We start from the raw sequence: 22,935 nt of genomic DNA, 5'->3' as shown, positions 1-22,935 counted from the left end.
AAGTGTGAGATCAGTCTGCTCATATATTCTGCAACAGAGACTGCATTTATTTATAGAGTGAGATGGGGCATTGATGTGCCACTCCTGTGAGTCTGATACCCCTGAGTTAAGAAAACAGTTCATACCTGCTGAGGATGCAGTTCAATTTCTCTGGAAGAAAAAAAGTTGTTCTGCTTTTGTGAGTGGAAAAAAAAATTGCAACAGCAGTGAAGTTGTAGGTTTCTTTAACTTTGATATCTGAAGCGAAGGAAGCACAATCAATGATGGTTGATGGAAGCTTATATGCAAGGAGCAGACTAAGTATTTATGTTCCCTGTTGAATATTTCTGAGCAAGGTATTTTTGCGGTTGTGAAGATGTTTTTTGTCCTTACAGAGAGTGTGTAGATGGGTTAGAAAGACTATATGCATTGCTTCCTGACATTTCACTCAAAGTCTTTGAAGTCAGCTTGCTTATGGATGAAGCCTTGTGCTCACATTGTCCTGCAATGTACTGTTTTCTTTGTTTGCCCGCTTCAGGCCTCTTCAAGACTCAAACACATGTATTTTAGTTATTTCTTTGTAGTGATTTATCTGTGCTAATAAAAAATATTTTGTTTTTATTTTACTTTGTTATGAATTCTTGCTTTCGTAGCCTGCTTCTTGCAATTTGAGTAACTCCCTTTAGCATTATCCCTAGGAAAGACTAGTGACCTGATTCCTGTACATCTACCATTTAAGTAGACCATGTCAATAAATAAATACACATATCTGCATCCCAGAGTCCATATAGCACCACTCCAGTCCTTCAAGGGGGTTTATAACAAGGACGGGGACAGACTTTTTAATAGGGCCTGTAGTAACAGGACAAGGGGCAACAGTTTTAAACTGGAAGAATGTAGCTTTAGAATAGATATGAGGAAGAAATTTTTTACAATGAGGGTGGTGAAATACTGGAACAGGTTTCCCAGGGAGGTGGTAGATGCCCCATCCCTGGAAACATTCAAGGTCAGGTTGGATGGGGCCATGAGCAACCTGATGTAGTTGAAGATGTCCCTGCTCACTGCAGGGGGGTTGGACTAGATGGCCTTTAAAGGTCCCTTCCAACCCAAACTATTCTGTGGTTCTATGATAACTTCAATTTAGAATATACGTCTACCAGTTGCATGGATGTAATATTGCAGATAATTTGTCAGTATTGCAAATAATGAAATTTAAAGTTTAAATTTAATAATCTCTTTGTTATCTGTATTTTGTTACTTTAAGTGAATTTGTTGAAATCTTAGAAATTAATATCACAGAATTTTATGAAGAAATTTAAATTGAAGTAATCTATGTTAATTTTTCAAATATTTTTGTTTTTATTTATAAGACATAATCACTCTTTACTGGCATTGGAAAATCAGAATTGCTTTAAATAAGGTTGTTTTAGACAGAATAGGACCGAAGAATATTATATATGTGAAAATGTAGTGGAGGGGAAAAAAAAATAAAAATGACATAACAGAAAGAAGAAAAAGGGGTGTGAGAAGAACCTAAGAAAAAGAAAAAAAAAGGTTGCGCAGGAGGAATATGGCCATGGAGCATGGAAGAGCCCTGTTGCAGACCTAGCATGAAAGAGAATCTGCACTAGAGAAGGATGTGCTGAAATCAGTTCAAAGGTTGTGTGTATTCGTTCATTTTTATGAGGGTCGTGGACTGATTCTGTGAGCGCTACCAACAGAACTGGTTTATCGGAACAGGTGTAACGAGGCAGCTGCTTTAACTACACCCAGTAATTTGGGAAGAGTTGTGATTGCGCACATATATTGTACCAGTATGTGCTGAAGGAAGTGTTTTTGGTCAGTGGGGCACGCTCACCTTTCTGAGTATCCTAACCCGTCATTTACCTGGGTATCAAGCAGTGCCTTTGCCCCGCATCTTGTTCATGGTTTGCCTGAAGTCCTCCCAGGTTCTGTAGGTGCACTGATAATGCTGTTGAGAAATAGCGGAGTGAGAAATCCTTTTGCAATAAAAGCACGGGCTTTTGAAAAATACGCTTGGTTCGTTTGTAGCTCCTGCTGTATGTTGAAAAAAGTCTTCGGGTGTCAAAGAAATTAGACTGGGTACAACAGGACTTCAGTCAGAATTGTGAAGACTCTGTGGCTTCTATAAACACTCCATTATAATGGGATCCTTTGTGTCAAACTTTACATATCTGTGGCTGAGCTAATTGTGTAAGGTTCCCATCACTGTGGAGAGAAACGGACAGCTTTAATCTGCCTGTCCTCTTGTTGTCATTTAGACATCTAACACTAGTCACATGAATCTGTCGATATTTCTTCCCACTGATTGTAAAGGAAGACTGGAGCAATGACTCAGATGTGCACGTATGCAATATAAATATCTACTTTATACATATGCAGCCAGCCCTTTAAGATTAAAATCTCTTTTAGAAGTTGCCTTAGTCCTTAGCCCAAAGGGCTGTACGCTAAGACAGTCCCTGAAAGAATTTAATCCTGACTACCAGTCACTTTTTAATTTTTTCTGTCTTTTGTATTAATTAATTATGTTTTTATTTTAACACTAGTAACAATTAATTTTTATCTACTATTTTTTTTAACCCCAGAAACTACCTCTTCAGGTTGCAGCTTGAGGATCTCTCTCTAATACAGGTATGTTTTATGTTTGTTTTCTTAGTTCTTCTATATGATGTAGGTAAGCAGATGTTTGAAAGCAGATAATCGAGATATTCAAAAGCTTCATAACTACAGATAAGTGTGCATCTGGTTTTGTCCTCTTTGCGGCCCCGTATTATATAAGTCATATTATCCATTTTAATTCCAGATTAGTCTTCGTCCCAGGCCATACAGACCTGATGTTACCTTACTCTCTGCTCTGATTTTGTTAGAGTGGATCTATACAAAATGGAGGCTCAAAAGGAGCATCATGTTCTCTTAGAAAAATGTTCTAACCTATTTTACAGCTTCGGTATTCAGAATTTATTGTTACTGTAGAGGAAAGATTTTTTTTTAACTAATGATAAATAAAAAATTTCATTCATACTTGCTAAAGTTAAAGTAGGCAAATGAAACAGCAAATTTTCAAGGAAGAAATATAGTGTGAACACAAGTATCAAAATCTCAGTTTTGTCTATAAGGCAGCTATCTATTGTTTAAAACGTGTTAGAGCCTGGGAGGTGAAACAAAGCCTTTTAGAGGCAGTTAGGCTTCATAGAAAGGTAAGTGAGAATCCCTGATCAATTTATTTTACCCTGAACATTATCTGTCTTCCATATACCAGCAATCTCATCTTCCCTCAGTCTTCAAACTGGTGTTCCTTGCTGAGGTTTTGCTGGTTTTCTCTTTCGTTATTTTTAACCTTGGCATCATGTCTAACAATCATTCTTGTGTATTTGGCTCTAAGAGTTGTTTTAGTAAATCTAATTAAGTTAGCTAACTTGCTAAGGTGTGGAAATAGAAAATCACAATGAAATAGAAGTGTATGGTTTTTCATAATCTATTCATATATGCAATTTAAAAATAACTAGCGTTGGATTCAGCACTGTGCCTATTATTTCACAAAGTAACACCATACAGTTGAATATGGAAAACTAAAATGCATTCAGGTAAGGCTGTCCTTGTGATTTGTATAGTACCTTGTGTATGCTTTAATTAGGCTTGCAGTCTTCCTTTACCTTCCGAAACTGCTAGAAACGAGATCTGAAGTTGGCTTATAATTAACCAAAATTGTGTATTGATAACTATTTGATTTTGTTGCTAGAGCTTGAGGCTGTGATGCACCAAGCACTTTTAATATCCAGAATTCAGACTGTCTACTTTCACCTTGTCTGACATACTTAATATCCTGGCAGATAATTTGGGTTAAGTCCTGAAGGTTCTTGTTGAGAGCCTGCACTTCGAGGTCTCTGATGGTGCTGTTGTAGTGTTGTAGTTTATTCTGCTAATTTATAGTTTGAAGTTCACAGGTTTCCTCTGTTAGGATAAGTATCAGTTGGCTGAATTCACTAATGAGGGAGAAATCTGTAGGTTAGACATTTATAATTGTGCTGACTAACTTGAACAAACACCCTCCCACCCCAATCAGCAAAAAATACAAAATGAGGGCAGAAATTATACTGTTGATGTTATATTAGGTCACTAGGGTTTGGTCTTATGAATGTGCAGAAGCTTTTAACCAGACAGTCTTCACAAATTGACTTTTGGTAAAGTTTCTTATTGTGTCTTCAGTACTGTAGCACCACTGATTTCAAAAGCACCGTCTTCAAACCTTTTTCCACAAGCCTTTAGGGAGATTGTGTTTCTAAATCAAAACCGAAGCATATTATTGTTTTTTTCTTTCACCAGCATGTCTTTACTACCCCTACTCCAAGTATTGAAGTTTCTTCCTTATTCTCAAGCCTGCCGTTATGTCTCCTTCATATTTGTCCTTCAAAGACCTTTTCTTCCTCTTCTTCCTCTATGTTTCCCTTCTGGTTCTGTTAGAGTGCCCCAGGACAGCCCTTATCCAAAAGATGTGCTTTCTTGGATGTGCCCGTTGTGGCATCTCCAAATCACTTGTGAGGTGGCTGAAGCCTTTGTTTTGATGCAAGTTACCCAGGATGTAAGGTGTATTGTTTAGGACTCCCAAACTCATTACACAACACTCTCAGGTTGTCTCGTAATCTGGTATGAAAGTATGAAGTTAGTCACTGATCTTATAGTTATAAAAGTAGGTTTGAGAGAGTTCTTGAGATGCCATTTAGCCCCTCCAGGTACCCCATGGCAGGATCAGTGGTCAGTGTTACTGGTGGTTGCTTGTCTGAACTCTTCTTACAAGTCTTGAGCCATAAAGATCCACAAGTTTTCTCAGCCTCTATTGGGAAACGTTAAGATGCGGAGAGAGTCTCTGTCTCACGCTGGAAAGTGTGAAAGCTTTAGTAATGAAAGAGGCAGTAACCATTCCTGTGGAAACATGGAATTCAAACTTACTAGCTACCAACCTGAAACCCACCTAGAGCCAAGAGGGTATTTATCAAACGATTCACTGAGGTTTACAAACCTTTCAGGTAAGTTTTGTTGCGATGACAGAATCCTAGCTGCAGTCGCAGTCATCCCAATTTGTTGTATAGGATTACCTCAAGTATAATTGAAGCAAACTCTGATTTCGGAAACTTTAGGGCATGTGAAATTTCTCTCATTCACATGCGGTGGAAGAAATATTTTGAATAGGATTAGAGAATATAAAGTATACCAAGTTAGCAAATAAAATTTACAGTATTTTGAAGCTCCAGATCTTTCAAACTTGAAACTCTATTGTGATTGAGGGAGGTAGGAACAAAAGTGAGAAGCAAAGTAAAAGTTATATCAAATCCTTGCTTTGATGCTTTGATTTTTTTAGATGATTCATCTGTTTAATCTTTCTTATAGTACATTTTTATCTGGAAAATAAAGGAATGCCTAAAACTTAATCTTGACTGTTGATGGACTTCAGTTATTTTTATATAAACAAGTTTCCTTGTCTGTAATGCTTAAACATCTGTTGGAATGTTGTCATTAGTTTGTCCACACACTTTTATTATGAAGGTAAAAGGCTTCATGTTACATGGAGCAAACTGGAGCAGTAAGAATCTTGTAGTTATAGCAAAAGCTTCTTTGCAAATCTTTTGTTCACAAATTTCCATATATTTTTTAAAAAGCTAGACATTTTATAAATAAAGTATTATTTTGGAATATTATCAGACATTGCAGTGTTATCAGATATTGCTTTCTAATAGGAAAGCCCTCTAAAAAGGAATAAAATAAAATAATGACTTGTTTGCAAACTTTTGCAAAAATTACTTTGAGGTAAAATATGGGTATGCCCTGTTTTTTACAAGTGTAAACCTGGAAATAGTTTTGAAATGCAAGACAACCTTCCTAAAAAAAAAAAAAAAAAAAACCAAAAAAACAAACCCAAACCCACGAAACCGAAACCAGACAACCATTTGAAATGCAAGTTCTGAAACAGAAATGCAGAGCAGAGATTCCTGTATTAAAAGGGTACTGTTTCCATCAGTCTAGTGAAAGTTAATCCCTTGTAAAAGTGAGGGTTAGCGCGCTACTAGATTGCATCAGACAGGATGTGTATCTAAACCTGAGCTAGGACTATGCAGTGAGACATCGTTGCCCATTGTGGTTACATCAAAGTTGTCATCCCACATGTCATGGTTCTGTGCTCTTTACTTTATAGGAAAAGCCTGTTGTTTGAGTAAGCAAGTTTCATATGGTGTCTGTAGCAAACCGGTATTTGATGTGTCTCAGCAATTTCCTTTGTGTAGCAGAATAAAGAAGACTAAAACGAGTGAAAGCCTTTTAAGCTCTTGCCGGAGAAGCCTAAGAGTCAAATTGTTCAGAGCCGACTGTTGGAACAATGCGCGCATAGCGATTATGGATTAGGAAAGAAGCACTCACTGGACTGTGGTTGTAGAAGGACAAATATTTTGTAACTCTCGCTACAGCAACAGGAGGGTCACAGCCGTAGAAGGCCTGACTCTGCATAGTTTTGTTTTGTGAGTTTTGCTTTGTTATTGCTCACCTCAAGTAATAGTAGAACAATCCATAAAAGCACTGGCCAAGATGAAAGCTGGATTTCCTGGAAACTCTCTTGTATTCCTTAAAATAGAAAAGCAGAAATCTAAATAGTAGTGTTTAAGTGAATAGATTTTTTTCCAAAATTTTTTTAAAAAGGTGATATCTAGCCAATGTCAGGATTAATAGTGGGGCTTTGACATCATGTAGAGGATGGCTCTAACAACTGTTTGTTTTTTACTTTTTTTTTTTCTTTTCCAAATTCTTTGAAAAGAGAACTTCTAAATTCAAACATTTGTTGGTGTCAACTTACATGACAGGTTTGCTGATGTATCTGTAAAGAGTGAAAAGCTGATACATCCTGGCTTATAAAAGTGTTTATGACACAATTGCCATAAACATTTTTACAAGGCAGCGTGTATGGCTTTTCACAAACCTGATAGAACGTATGCGTCTTTTCTTCATCCATAAGATGAAGTTCTTTACAAACTCAGATTGTTAAGTCAAATAAAGGGCACATGCTTGAGTTTGCCTTTCTCATGTGAATCTTCCATCTATGAAGCCTGTTCCCAGTTTGTGATGCCCAAAAGGCTGAATATGAGCCTATTACACCTGCCTCTCTAGTTACATAATTCTCCAGAGATTTTATTGTCATGCTGAATCTGTACATCTTTCAGTTAGAAATATACATACCTCAAAGGCTATTTTTAAAGGAAATTTTAGGCCCTAGTTTACCACAGGATTCAAATGAAATTCATTATGCAGGCTAAGAAAGTTGTAGGTTCTTTTTAATGTGTATAATTCAACTTTAAATTCTGGATTCTTGAGGCTCTGGGGTTTTACATATATGTATCTCTCTATATAGATTTATATAGATCTCTAGCTCTATAGATATCTATATATTTGTTTGTATGTGTGTATGTACACACACCCGTTAATGAGGCACTCAAGGAATTAAAGGTAAGATTGGATCTATGAATTGTCAGGAAAAGGAACTACTTTGAAGAATGAATTTTACCAAAAGGTATTCTTGCTGGTGTTTACATGTGTAAAGATTGTCTGAAATACCCGTTACATATGATAGTTCACTTTTATGTGAGTCGTTAATGGCAGGCATCGTCTAGTAGGCTAAATAATGAATTAAGTAAATTGTAATATACTTTAAATATATACTTTGTGTTTATCTGTGTTAACCAAAGAGGGAATCTGACTTCATGATTGAGGTTTTTTTACAAATAAATTAATATGTATAACCTAAAACACTCTTATAAATTTTTTACCTTAATTGTAATACAGAATATAATTTTTTTTAACAACACTGATTTATTTTTTTTTTAAAGGATCAAATATTTACCAGGGTAGTAGTACCATTATGAAAATAACAATTGCTTGTTATTATTGTAAACTGAGATCATATTATGTCTTTTGTGAGAGGCTTTCATAACCTTGGGTTGTCTTTTTGGCTAAGGTGGTATTTGGCCCAATTTAGAGAGAATGATGTTCCAAGAGAGGTGCAAATCACTCAGACTCTCCTTAAAGTTCATTTTTGGGACAGTGCCCTAGAGTTCCCTTTGTATGAACAAAATAAAAACTTGTAAGAAGTCATCAAGTAGAATCAGATCTTTAATTTATGCTGATATTAAAAACTTTCAGTTATAATCAACAACAACTTCAGAGATAAAGGTAAGGAATCTAAGTTTAAATCTTTTAATCTTAATTTGGTGACTTGCCAAATAAATAGTACCCCTTAGAAGGCAGCTTATTGTTTTTTCTAAAGCTTTGATTCACTGTATTTCAGTCCGTTTATTTTTTGTGTTATATGTTACTTACAGTCACTAGTTGTGTAAAAGGTGTCTGATTTGTGAAATACATGAAAGAAACCCATTTTATTTTGGGATAAAGCTGCCTGTACACAAAAGGAGACGTAAGAAAAACTTCCTCTGATTTCAGACTTGAAGGCAAAAGGGAACTAACCTAAGGATGTCTTTAGGTTGTGACAGCCGTAGGTTGGCAATATTTGAAATGCAAAGCAGACTGAGATTTAACATTCTATTTTGGTTCCTAAGGGAGGAAAAACCAAAAAAAAACCCCCAAAACCAAAAAATAAAACCCAAAGAAAAAAACCCTCTATGGGCTTCTCGTGTGCCTTGTACTACTTAAGGCTGAGGGGAATAGAGAGCATTCCTCCCTATTACAGATGGTCTTTCCCCTTTGTTATATGAAGGGGGCATCAGCCACCAAAACATTATTTCTTCTTGGGCCCTTCACATTTGTGTCTGGGACATGTGAATGCAAAATGGGTAAGCGGAGCAGATAAGTTAGTGTTACTTTCACTGCTGTTCCAAGTTTCTTGAAAGCTTGGAAGCAGAAGGAGCAACTAGTGCTCATAAAACCTTTCCAAAGAAGACTGAGGTGAGCAAGCTGCAGAGTGACCAAGAGCTGATAGAGCTGGTGCAAACTTCTGCTTGGGTGCTAGGCAGGACCACACTTGGGGAGGTATTTGAACTGTTACCTTTTGTATAAGGTGGTGTTGTGTTGAGAGCAGAGTTTAAAAAAGAAAATAAAAAAAAAAAAGAAAAGAAAAGATGAAGCACAGTACATCTGCGTATCACAATGCCACCTCTATACAGTACCTCTTCCTCCTGTTGGTACCTTTCTGATGGCAAACTCTTGGATGTTATTATACAGCAAGTCCACAAATAATTAAATTAGACAACTGGGAACTTAAAGAAGGGTTAAGAAGCATTTGTGAAGCCAGAGGTAGTCCTTTGTAGCAGGTAGAGATGGACTTGGTGGCTGCTTTAAGTCTGTTCCAGTTCTTTTTTGGTGATACCATTAGTATTTTCATTATGGTGTTTTTTGCTAGCAAAGAGTAGTTTCTGACCAAACTTTTATAACTTGACTGAAGCCAGAAGAGGATGAATTCAGCTAGCAGTGCGTAATTTCACATATGTCTGATCTTTACCCAAATTACCTCTTTCACCTGCAGCTGAAAGGGGCTTCCTCAAGCTAGGTAAAACATGTTAGATCACAAAAATCCTGATCGTCAGTCTCAAGTGTATTCGTGGGGAAATTAATTAACAGCAGACAGTGCTTCATTTCTGTTGAAAAAAAAATTGCCACTGAAACAGCTGGTGTTCCTAGATTCACCTACATACTAACGCAGAAGATGGGCACTATTCGGAAACCATCATTGGTCATATTTGGCCAAGTACTGATTCACTCTTCATTCTGAATATTCTTTCCATGCATGGGATTTTTCACCCGCATAGGCATAGTTACATATATTATCTATTTTTTGGAGGCTTTTTTGTGTGTGATGTTCTGAGTTCATATGCAGGCCCCCATTATGAAACTACATAGAGGGCATATGAGGAGGCCAGTTGGAGGTATGACTCCTCTTCTGCTCATCTCTGCATGTTATTCATTTACACTTGGCTTCTACATAATTGGAAGGTTTTATTCTCAAGAATTTGTAATTGCCTACCCTTCAGTACAGCTGAAACTTGTCACGTAAATTAGGAAGAGTCTAAGCGAAGCAAAAGAATATTAGCAAATTGGCAGGGATTTGCTGCTGCTTTGGCTTATCAGTATGTGTTAGTATTTTGAGAGATGCGGGGAAAAGAGAAGAAAAAGAAAGCCAGGCAGAGGCATTGTCATTTTTCATTTATTTGCTGTATCTGTCATTGTTTTGTGCCAGTACTGAAATACAAGTGCAAGTGCATTTCTAGACAAATAAGTCCGAACACATCCGTTTAGCTAGAGAAGCTTAGATTTTTCACTTCTATTTTTTCTTTCTTACCTCTGCTTGTTAGGCTGCATTTCTTGTGTGTTTACAGTAATTTTCTCTTCTAGTTTCACAGTAGAGAAGAAAAATAGGTACTAATTTTTTTAATTTCCACTACAGCAAAGCTTCTCTTCTCTTTAGATATTAAACATCTGAGTTTTCTTTCTAAGATAAAGGGGAAGCCTGGATTACCTGCATTATATAATATGAGTTCATTTGTCCTCGTGAGAAATTGAGGTGATATCAAAAGGTATGTGAGTATATTTTACAGCAGGTATTAATGAAACAGCTGATGTGGATTTTATAGTAGTATAATTTAGCCCTTTCTGATAATATATGGTGGTCAACCAGGCTGCATTACATGCACTAAAAGTAATTGTGGAAATGTCTTTTCCTAACAAGGCGGCACTCGTGTTTTACATTTTCACAAACATAAGTATACTGATACAGCTGCACAAGGGTAATCACCACGTAGCATCCATTTGAAAAGAACTCAGGCTGCTGCTTTCCAAATATCTGGACTATATAGGACCATGGCGTGCTTCAGCTAATTCTGGACTAAAGCGGTATTCTGGGACAGCAGGGGGCTACATGTGGAAGGACACAGGCTCTCCTTTGAGAATCACCCTCTTTCTCTGTAGCCTCTCTGTTGAAAAAGTGCAGGAATGTTAGCAGACTCTGCAGAAAATGAAAGCAGAAAATACTAATAGGTAGACTGAAAGCAGATTGTCTTAATTCTTACATTGCCTTGCCCAGGTGGACAGTCTGCCACAAGCGATTGCTTGATAGAGAGTTTTGGCTCTTTGGCACCTAGATGCTGCAGTGCTGAGCAATTTAGAAAAGAGATGGAATATACAGTGCGCTTTGAAAGAGATTATATCTGTAATATAGTTATCTGCAAACACGATTATCGGTTTTGCTTACAGGTACTGATATGGAACTTCATTTTCTGTTCTGGCCTGTAACAACTAATTTGGGTTCAGCCACACTTTGTGTGACACACATATTCAAAGAGCAGGCTTAAAGACGCATCTTCTCAGTCACAGAGGATTGTGTTTTCCAGTACTGCAGAGATCCATTCAGCAGTTCTGCTAGGCTAATGAACATAGATGCTTTTGGGTAGTTCTACATATAGGAGGCGATTTCAGCTTACACCTCTATGTTAGCGGTCACCAGTATTTCGCATAAGGGCACTGTGTGGTCTGTAGGATCCCCTGCCATTGCTTCTTGACCCATGAAATTAAAAAACCCCTGACATTTAAACTTAGAATAAGAGAAAATGGTAGAGCAGCCTTGTGTCCCCTTGCCACTAGGCAGAAAAATTTAAGATATATATCTCGACACTGAGCTCTAAGGCGCCTTTGTCACAACGCTGTTAAAGGATGCACCCAGCTGCTGATCTAGGGGAAGAACTGGCTCTTTCCATAAGGCAAAAAGTTCTTCTCCCTTCATCTCTAGGAAAGAGGTGAAAAAATTTTTCAAGTTCAGGAGACTAGCTTTTTGCTACTGCGGTTAAGGAAAGCAGGATTCCAAAATATTCAAGGAGCCACAAAGCAGCCACACTGAGGGTGGGGAAACATGAACACTTTTTATAACGTAAGGAAAAGGAAAGATCTGAGGAACCTGCAACAAGAACACTGGTGGGCGAGAAGCCCATGCAGGGGTGCATAGGACGGAGGGTCCTACTCTTCGAAATGGTTCAGGGCACAAAGGGAGGGTCTGTGCTGCTTCCAGCGTGTTACTCGCCCATTCAACACTACGCAGCCCAATGTAAGATGTGGATTGTTGCTCCTAAATGTTTGAGGAGAGACACTGCTTAGTCATAGCATAGGAAACTAGTCCTGGTCTGAATTGAGTATAGAGGACTAAAATTGTTTCAAGTTTTATTCTGATAGGCTTATCCAGTCTTTTGGGACGTGTTTCACCTTCATTTTGCCTATCCTTATTTTTCTACTGCCTCTTCTGTCCCCTGTTTTTAGTAGATGTTCTCTTCTCTTTTGGCATATATTGTTTTACCCATCCCAGATGGTACCACAATATGATGCTTCTGTTGTCAAATCTGGGAGCTATAAATCATGTCAAAATATGGAAATCAGTTTATTTATTAAAATTGAAAACTAGATGTGCTTTGAAATATCTGGTCTTAGGCATATATATGAGATTTCTATATAAAATTTTTGGTTCAGCTGTTATTTTGGATTTATTTGAAGACAGGCAAACTGAAATAATGATTTATTTAAGTAAAGTACCAACATCATAAACAGCTACGTTATTTCTCTTCATTGCCTTATGGGAAAGATTATGGCCTTTAGAAGGCAATTTGATATAATGAGCATTTGGGAATTACGCTTGGTCTGTAGGGGCTAGACCTGCCTGCCCCATCACAGTATTTCTAGGTGTCTGCCCTCCTAATGGAACTTGGAGTCCAAATGTAGGTGCTTAGGCTCCCTGTGCAGTGCATGGGGCTAGCTATACACCCAAGCACAGGATCCACTGACATCTGAGTTCTTCTATCGAGTCCCGCTGAGGAGGAATGCTGAGAGCACAGGGAAGCATAAATGGTTGAGTTAGGTATCTGTATGGAATTTGACAATAGGGATTTTGTTTCTATGATGTCACCCTTATGCAGCAGGTTTCTGTTGTGAGTAAATTGCATCTAAAATGTGTGTTAGGCTCTCTCTGTCATGGTTTCTAAACTGAAATAGCAGTACGAAGTTGAAGACTGTGTGACCGCTATTGTGCATTCTTCAGCCAGGCTTCATTGCTGACTGAATGTGGGCTGGTGTATCTATTATAGAATTTTATAGGTTTATTTGCTGTGTGTTTGGGTTCTTTTCCTTTTTTTTTTTTTTTCCCCTCTCTGATTTTAATACTAGCTTCTCTAATCAGTACTTCTGGATTTCACATGTTTGCTCTAGTGCCTGGAAAACTACTTATTTTCTTCTCCAAATCTGTAAAATAATTCTATGATGTGATGGTGGTTGGTATACTGATTTTCCAAACAAATTAACAAAATACCAAAAGAAAAAGAAGAGATCATTATAAAGTTAAGGGAAATTAGAAACTGTAGGGCCTGTTAATGTATCTTGAGATATTTATGGTAATTTAGCTTGATATAAATAATTATAACAATATGGTTCAAGGAAAAGAAATGAATTAATACAAAAGGAGTTTGATTAGAAGTTAATATTTGTACCTGCAGTTGTGTATATATTCAATTTTGAAAATTAATTCCGTGATGAAAACCTATTAGTCTTTTTCCCAGGGCATAGCTACCATTCTAGTAGTCAGAAATAGTCAGGCCCAAAAGAGTTTGTTATGGTTTAGGTTTTAAATTGACTGATTCAGTTAGGTTTATTAAAAGACAAATGAAAGACCTGAGAAAAGCTCAGAATTCCATATTTACTTGGGTATCCATGATAAAGCAACATTATGGAAATCAATTCTTGGAATAATCAGTAACTGGAACAGAATCAAAACAAATTTGTGTCAATTATTAGTTAAATAATAACTTCATTGTGGCGTTGACCATTTTTATGTGGTGTGTGATTCAGCTCCTTAATACTTTAGTCTCTAAATGAAACTGAAGATGAGTGCGATTTTTCAGAATTTTGAAATCACGCTAGGGAAAAATTGATTTGTTAGTAAATATTTGTCATTGGAGGAAAAAAAAAAGTTGAATCACTCTTCCACTGTTTTGGAAAAAATGCAAATTTATACTGTTATATTTTTATGACTTTCAGAGCCTTTAAATCAAGCATTTTGAATTAAATGCAGAGTTGTGTATGTGCACTTCACATTGGTTTCTGTTAATTACGTTTAAATATGAGTGAGAGAATGCATTCATTCTGAAGCCACATTGAGTGGAAAACGCAGTAGCTGCCCAGTATTTGTACGTGCCATTGCTTTTAGGTTACCTGTTAGTTGAAATCCTGCTTATATAAGGGTTATAGCCTTAGACCCATAAGCTCCGAGTCTTTGCCTAGATATTTTGACAGTTCTGTACAATGGTTCTGTGCCTCCTCATGCTCAGCTCGGGGAGCTGCAATGATGAAAGGTCAAACTTTTCCTTACGTTTTTTCTCGCCCTGTTACTATGAGGTGAAAACGAGATTTAGTGAGAGGAGAGACTTTGTGGGAAGTGGAGCTGTGGAAGGTCGTCTGCATGAAGGTTTAGACTTTTGGACGCATTTTAATTTCCATTGATGAGATGAAAGCTTCCTCAGGGAAATTCTTTCTGACTCCTAGATGCGTAGTTATTTTCGTTACCCCAGTAGAATTTTGCATACTGTTTCGTCTGAATACCTGGGCAATTAACAAAAAAGAGAAAAAAAAATCTAAATTAAGTTTTATACTGTCACACACAAAACCTTTTGTAATGACATTTTTTCTTACTTTAATTAGGCTAGAATTTATTAATGAAGCTTTTCTAATATGTCAGGACAGGTCTGAAAAAACAACAATGCTGTAAGTTCATAGAAGATCAAAAATATGTCATCCTATATTTATGAAGACTGCTGTAGGCATGATTCCACAGTCTTTTGTCACGTGGCTGTCAGTAGTGTTACTTGTAGAATATTGTGCTACTCAGCATGAGAAAATAGAGCTGAATGAGTTGTACTCAACAAAACCCTGTGTATGCATTGACAAATAAAACCTGAGCGGAGAATTTCACATGCTAATGTGTATGTAGACAAAGTCCTCCGTAAGCTGATGTTGGGTTTTTTTCTTTTACATAATATGGTCCATACTGATGAACAGTAAGTGAAGCAAAGGTATCAGGAGACCTGCATGGATGCACAGGGAGCTCCCAACTAAGCTCAAGCATAAAAAGGAAGCGTGCAAGTGGTGGAAGCAGGGACAGGTGGAATATAGGGAGGAATATAGAGATACTCTCCAAGCATTCTGGGGTGGGATGAGGAAATCCAAGGCACATGTGTAGTCGAATCTGGTGAGGGATGAGAAGAGCAACAAGAACATTATTTTAAAAGAAATTAATCAGATAAGAAATTGCTGTTGTGTTTCTCTTTAAGTTATATTCAGATTATATGCTCTTATAATACTACAGCTATCCAGTAAAGAAGGCTGAGAAGGAAAGTTGAAACTTGGGAACTGATGCATGAAAAGTCATGTCCAAATAATCTACAAAAGCAGGCTTGCTGTATAAGCAAAGAATATTATTTCACTAAAATTTGTAGTTTCATTGGTTTCTCTGCTCCACACCCAGCTATCACACACAAAAGAACTGCTTTCATTTTCAATTGGAGAGAAAAAAAAAGGCAAGTGATTCTTATTTCTATAAAATTACATATAAAACATATGAAGTTATTCATTGTGCGATTGCATTTTAATGTAGGTGCACATTAACATAAAGAAATAAGGATGATAAATCTACCCAGGCAAATGTTGAACAAATATTTGTGTTGTCATCACCAAATTTGCTAAAACTTCATTTACATCTGTAATTAAATAATGAGTAACATGATGAAAAGGTGGTTTCTAGAAGGTACGTTCTCACTGGGACTTGCAAGCTGCAATGAAGAATAACTAGACAGGATGGAAGAGAGGAAAAGAATGAATTACTGTGAATGAATCCGATCAGACTGAGGCACTGTACGTGCATTTTAGAGTCAATGTGATGTACAAAACTCACGGACATTGCAGTGCTATGGAAGGTCTGCCTCTGCTGATCACCCTTGTCTATCAGGAAAGTAAATGCATCTTTTAGCCTGAAAATAGAGTCATGCCAGGGCAAAGGCACCTTGCAGATGGAGACAGGGAGCTCACAGAAGGAAAAGTTCCTTGTTTACCGCAAAAAGTAAGTAAAAATGTATTATTTGTTTTTATCTGTGAAGGAGTAATATTTACCAGACTTTTCCAGAACAGCAGGTATATGTGCAGTGCCGAACATAACAGAAAGGATGTTGGAGTCCATGCTGGGAGAACCAGCCATGTGTAAACTCCCTGCTGCTTCTAAATAGTCAGCTGAAGGAAAAGTACCAGAAAGCTGGAGGTAACTTTTTCCAAACAATACGCAGATTGAATCTGGTTTATGTAGCAAATTGAAGTCAAATAGATGAAAGAGCTTTAGTCAGCATAGCACAGAAAATGGAGCACTGGAAGATAAAATCTGAGGAGAAAAGAGGATTAAACCCAGTAGTTTCGTCAAGGAGAACATCTGGTCTGGCTCAATACGTTGCACAAAAAGCAGCCCTTCAGAAATGACCACAAAATGGTCACAAAACTAGAGTACCTCTGGAAGCCAGCCAACATGAAAAAACGTGAGAGACAAAACCCACCCAATCACCATGGTAGAGAAGGTTTACAGAGTGCTGGAGCAGGTTGGAGGCAGTGTAAGTGTACGATGAGCAGAGCGAAGGAGAAAGGCTAACGCTGTGTTTACCAGGCTGATATACATAATTTACAGCCAAAATTCTTACAGAACAGGTGGTTGAGACTCTCCAGATGCACATCTCTACAAAGATCTGCAAATGGCTGTGCAGATCCTGGGTGTAGTCATTCAAGTTTCCTGGCTGAAGCATAGTCTGCCGAGAGCTGAGCGAAACCCATGGGCTGTCTGACATTATTTACAACTCCTAAATCTGCAGTCAGGGCGACATGTTGTACCTTGCATCTGGGATCACACAGCACAACACAATGACTCCTACCAGTAGCTGGCCTCTCAAATGGTACAAGACTGTTGCAGACAGTGAAATGGAGTACTTAAATAAAAATGCCTTTAGTACCAAAAGTAGGAAAGGGAAAATTGAAACAAAGAGCATCTGAATCAAGTGATTCCCAAATTGTTCCTCGTGTAGGAAAACCACTGTGGATTTTCTCATGTATAATGGACTTAGTACAGCTGATAAGCTTACCTGCTCTTCTGCAGGGCAGGATTTAGCAGACATGTATCAAACCCCATTTTTAGAAGTGTTAAGTCCATCTAAATTGGAACCTATTTTGCGGCCGCAACCCCAAAGCAAAATGTAACTAAAATAAAGTAAGATGAAGATAAATTAATTGAAAGACTGTACTGTATCAAACAGTCTCATTCCTGACGTAAAACAGGATAGAGATGGCTAGTGAAAATATATAATGGATTAGAATACTAGAAGAGCTTAAGTACTTCTCTGTCTCATTCAGAGGTAGTTTGTCATATCCCTGATAAACATTTTTGATTGTCTGTGTGAAGTGGAACATCTCAAAGAGGCAAGTGAGAGCTGGAAAGTGAAATAGAATTAATAGTTTAACAGCTAGCATATAGTGCCTTTGAGTGTGAGAGGCTGGCTCATGTCTTTATTTGTCATCTGATTCACAGCATGGATTTGGACCTGTCTCTTTTGTAGCTTAATTGAGTTTCCTAAACAGTAGGATTCAGAAGACTCTGTTTTTTCTCATTTTGCAGTTATTTAATTCAAGCTCCAAGAAGCTTTTCTAGTAAAGTTGTAGCGAAACTTGGAAAAGGTTTTAGAAACAGTGGTGATGGGTGGATTTTTTGTTGTTGTTGTTGTCAAATCAAAACTTTCCACAGGCATCTTTGTTACTATTGTCAGAAAAGTCCTGGCCAGTTTTAATGTATTTGCATGGTATAAGATTGTGGCTTTAAGGGAGGGGAAGCCTGCAGGACTTCTCAGATGTGCCTGTGGTGTGCTTCTAGGGCCACGGGCCGGTGTGCTGTTCATGCTGGCTAGTGTTATGCTGACATTCATGTGACAGAGCTGAAGTTTCGTAACTTTTCAGGTCTCTCATTTAGTTTATGTCTAATTTGAATGATTGATAGATGAGCGAGTGGGTGGATTTGGATAATGCTGCTCTGCTACCCTCACAGTACAGTATAGACCTTGCTAGAAGCGGTTGTGCAGATACGTGGCACACCGGTGGTGTATTAATGTTGCTGGCCTGTGGGTTGGTGGCAGCGTTAGCTGGAGAAGCATGGACTTCTACACAGACTGTGCACCAGACTTCCTAATATCAGGGGACTGGAGCAGCAGATGTTTGTGTTAATTGAAGCATGTTGAGATATCCTTTATCTCACCTGCCTGTGGTATAGACGTTGCTTTAAAATGGCTGTTCAACAGACAGTGTAATTACTGTGTGGAAGTTTATAAATACTGTAATTACTGATTCTGATGTTAATGCACTGTTATGATAGCCATGGGAATATTGGTTCAGTCCCTTTTCCTACTGGAATTTGTTTTCCCTCCTGTTCCATTTTCAGAAGAAGAGTACGAAGTTGAATTATGCAACATAGGCTTCAGAGCAGCTCGACTATGTTTGGAATAACTCACAGCAAAAAAAAGGAGTATCTAAATTTACTTTTCCTTGTCTTGAAAGTAAATAGACTGTTACAGGTTCTTACGGCAAATTTTAGAGAAGTGGACTGGCTTCTGTATTTGTCATCTGCTTGATTAGCAGAGAACCTCTGTGACTTGCCTGAGACCGTGATGTCTGAAGGCCCTCACAGGGGGAATGTTTGGTTTCTCATGTAAGTTCTGCTGCTGTTGCTGTCATCGCTACTAGGACAATTGAACTGCAAAAATAGGCTTTCCCTTGAAGAAATGACTCGGACAGTGGCAATGTGTGCCTGTTTGTCTCCCATGTATGCGTTATGCAGTGCAACCACTCTGCAAAGTTCCTGTAAAGAAAAGCAAAAAAAAAATGCCACCCTTAACAGACTCCATCTAGGATATATTCTTTCCTTCCTGTGCCTTATTGCAAGTACCAACAGTCTATCAGGTTGAATTGCCTGCTTGATAATTCTCAGAGAATCCTGCAAACGCATGATAAAAATGAGCTGGCAGATTGGAAATCTGATGAATAATCCTGTTGGTAGACAAAAAAAAAAAAAGCAGAGCTGAGCTTGCTCTTTCATGGTGGTGTCAACTCTGCAGGACTGTCTGTTGTAAGAAGAATGAAAACATATTCATTTTGGAGAACAGATGGCGATCTGAATACACACGAGCAATTGATTTACGAACAGGTTAATGCCGGGGGTAGGTTGCTGCTTTTAATAGGCATAGCTAGTTATGTCTTGACATGCTTTAGTACCTACCTAATGACTAGAAGAAATTTGCAGCACTTTTTCTTCTTTCAAGAGGCTTTTAGCATTATTTTACTGGACCTGAGGATCAATACTTACATGAACGGAAGCTTTTCAGCTGTCCCCATGGATAGCTATTACCTTTCAGAAGAGAAGGCGTACAACATTGTTCATAGGGTAGCATCCTCCACGCATAAGTCAGCGGCAAGACTAAATGTTTGCTCTCTGTAAAATTTCTGTGTCTATTTTAAATTATTTCTTTTCCAGGTAGAAAGTATGAGACCTCTAGCCATTTCTGGAATGCTTATCACTCTTGGTAGTACAGGCCTCTTTGATATCATGGTTGATTTTGATGTAGTCTTATAGAAGGAATTTTGACAATATTGCTTTCCTGACTTCACATTATTATTTTAATAATAATACTTATTGATATTACTAAAAAAAAATTTAAAAATATCCTACAATCTCTCTTCTTGAAGTTCTCTCCAGAATGATTCTCAGCTTCCATACATTCTTCTGTTATAAGACTGAGTTATTCGTCCAGGTCTAGTCTTGCCATTTTAAACTCTGAGACTTCAAGGACTTCAAGCAAGCACAGAGGACATTTGTTCTGGGCTTAAGAGACAAACAGAGATTTCAGAAGTTTAACACTTAAATAGACGAGGGAAAATGTAATACTTATTTCTTGAAGAGACAGAGAGTCATGTTGTTATGAAGAGATGTCATAACATGCACCAGAGCAGAGGAGCAAGTGTGTTTTACACATGAAAGAGGGAAGTGTTAAAAATCATTGAGGAAGAGGAGAGCAGACAGGTTGCATTAAAAGTAGTCGGCCAGAAAAAGAACTATGTCAAAATTGAGCGGGACTATAGCTTTTTACAGATTTAGTTATGTTAAAAACAAGTTGTAAAAATAAATAAGCAGGGTCATTAGTATTTGTGTAGGGTAAAGTGCAAGCACGATAAGGATGGAAAAGAGAGTTAATTAGAGTAATGATTGTACTGATGAGGTGATAATGTCAGAAGTCTGTACACCATGGAAAAATGTGTTTTATTGTAAACTCCTTATATGGCTGTACCTCCTGTAAATTCATTGTGAAACTAAAGCACGCATAAGTGACAGGGACCCTGAGTGGAACAGTAGACACCAGAAACTGCATTAGATTTGTGAACCTTTGCCTACTTTCTGCTTGTAGGGGAAACAGAGAGTTAGGGGAGAAAAGTACAAAACTTATATGCAATACATATGCCTGGATTTACATTCTAATTTAATATTTCAGTAAGTCTAGCAATTTAAAAACAAAACAAAACACAAACTTGACATTTAAAACCTTTTTTTTACAAAAAAGCCATATTAAATGATAAAAGTAAACTTGTAGGGCTTCTCAGCACAAATTTACATGTAAACTTAGTAGCAGAAATCAACATAGCGTCCTGGTTTGAGGTAAAACAGAACCAATTTTCTGTTTAGTAATTTTACTTTTTAGCTAAGCCTCTTCCAACTAACTGAACTCTGAAATTAACAGCATATTGTAGAGACACTGTTCTTTCGCAGAGTGATAAGACCTGATTATGCCAAGGAATGGTATGCAGAGAGGCTCTTGCTTATACTTACTGCTATAACAACCAAGGTCAGCTAACTCTTTTTTGCCCCATTGGAGGGTCGGAAGCGGAAAAGTGTAGAGGGGTCACACTGGTGGAGAGGAACGGACAGGACAGGTGACACAACAGGGGGGATACCAACAGGATATTCCATCCCATCTGCATCATGGTCAGTATAAAAGCATAATGATCAAAGGGTCAGCCCTCTTTCTTCAATGGCCAGTGTCCAAGTAGAACTCTGTCTGTTCATCTGCCTTTGATGCTGATCCGTGCATTCCTGACTCCAGATCCAGAATCCAGTTCCCACCCATTGCTGAGTTAAGTCTGAGGCTTTCCCAGTGCCTTCCAGTGACGTGATCGTCATCCTGAGAGCTTGATACGACTTTGTATATATTGCATCTATTTAATTATTTCCTTTTTATTTTTTTTTTAATATTTTCATTAAAGTGGTTTAGTTCCTTCTAAACTAATAAATCTCTTTATCTCACTCCCTCCTCTCCTTGGAATTTTATAGAGGTGGGGAAGAGCACCTGTCATTCATCTCATTGGCCAGTCTGGCCCAAACCACGACACACAGTTAGGCAATGTCTATTTTTAGCGTTCTTCTTTGTATAGTTCAAGATTGATTATTTCTATTCAGTATTCAACATTTCTAATGTTAAAGGAAATTCCATTCAAGAAACCCTCTTTCATTGGTTTAAGAATATCCAGTGTCTCCATATACATGAGCTGAATGTTTCACTTCTTACGTTACAGTGAGATCTTTCCAATTTTTGCCAGTCTGGAGAAGTTGAAACCATCAGTGAGAAGGAGACTTCACAGTCAGAGCACCAAGTCCAAATCTTAGCAAGAATTACAGAATTATTTTAGTGAGTGTTCTGCACTTCAGCAAACTTTCCATAGATATCCATAGATTTATATGATACTGTGTTTGCTATATGGCTGTCCTTCTCACTCGCTCAGCTTTCCATGTGTACAGGACAGCTGTAGAGGGGCGCTCATTGTTTCAAGGTTGCTTATGAAATCCTTCTGCTCAGGTTCTAGACCATTTATTTTATGGAACGATGGCATATGAGTACATCAAGTTGCATTATCAGCTGCACCTCTTATAACAAGATCTTTATGATACAGTGTTCAGATAGCTTGGTTTCAAGTTTAAATTCTGAACATTTGAATCACAAAATGTTATGTCCCCTATACCTTTTTAAGTTCAATAAAAGAGGAATTTATGGCTCCGTAAATGTTAGTTGAAGTCCAGAGACAAATTCTCTATTCTCCTACTGGAAAATTATAATACCCTGACAGCGTGGATGGTAAAGATTAGAGGAATGGTGATGATAGCACTCAAATGTTTAACTTTTTATTCAACAATGGATAGCCTAGTAGGAGCTTACCACATGCCACTGCCTTCTCTTCTTTCCATTGTTCATTAAAATAATTTGCAACATATGAAAGGTTAACTTGAGGACATGAAAGTGTACTGATCTTTTTCACAAACTTGTGTATTTCATGATGTACTGAAGGTTTGAGCATGTAATCCTGATTTGGGCAAAATTCACATTTATGTCAAAAGAGGCTTTACATCTGCCGCATCAAGAAGTCTGGCTACTCTGCTGCCAGAGGGACATCTAAAGAACAGCCTTATGTTGGATGCCTTTGCCTTATCATTTGTTATTTCCAGATTCATAGACAGAATCCTAGATCCATCATTAGACATTGGTGAAGGAGCACTCAAAACGCTGAGTACTTAGTTCTTCTCTGTTACTGCAGTAAGAGTTGCGAGGCATGATGTATTTATTTTAAAGTCAATTTAAATACTTAAATACACAGTCTGCATGCTCAGGGGTAGATTTCCTGTGGAGATTGTCAGAGAGAAAGGATGTTGTGGAGGTGGCTTTTCTTTATCTCCATTCCTTTCATCTGCAAGTTGAGGCTGCATCCATCCAATGTGTGGTTTCCTAACTTTGAGTGTCTGAGCCTCAT

At 37.8% G+C, this 22,935-nt stretch overlaps 1 protein-coding gene across 10 annotated transcripts in view; it reads left to right on the top strand.

The window, feature by feature from the left end:
• SEMA5A (semaphorin 5A) overlaps window positions 1-22,935 on the top strand; it is a 417,613-nt gene that overhangs the window by 203,080 nt on the left and 191,598 nt on the right. For all 10 annotated transcript variants that reach the window (XM_054193340.1, XM_054193343.1, XM_054193348.1 and 7 more), the window contains one exon: window positions 2,586-2,631. In XM_054193340.1, coding sequence (XP_054049315.1) covers window positions 2,586-2,631 — 46 coding nt within the window. The remainder of the gene's footprint in view (window positions 1-2,585; window positions 2,632-22,935) is intronic.

The sequence above is a fragment of the Rissa tridactyla genome, chromosome 2, assembly GCF_028500815.1.
Source record: "Rissa tridactyla isolate bRisTri1 chromosome 2, bRisTri1.patW.cur.20221130, whole genome shotgun sequence".
NCBI classification, from domain to species: domain Eukaryota; kingdom Metazoa; phylum Chordata; class Aves; order Charadriiformes; family Laridae; genus Rissa; species Rissa tridactyla.
Note: the sequence above shows the minus strand (reverse complement) of the source record. Positions and strands in the feature narration are given on the sequence as shown.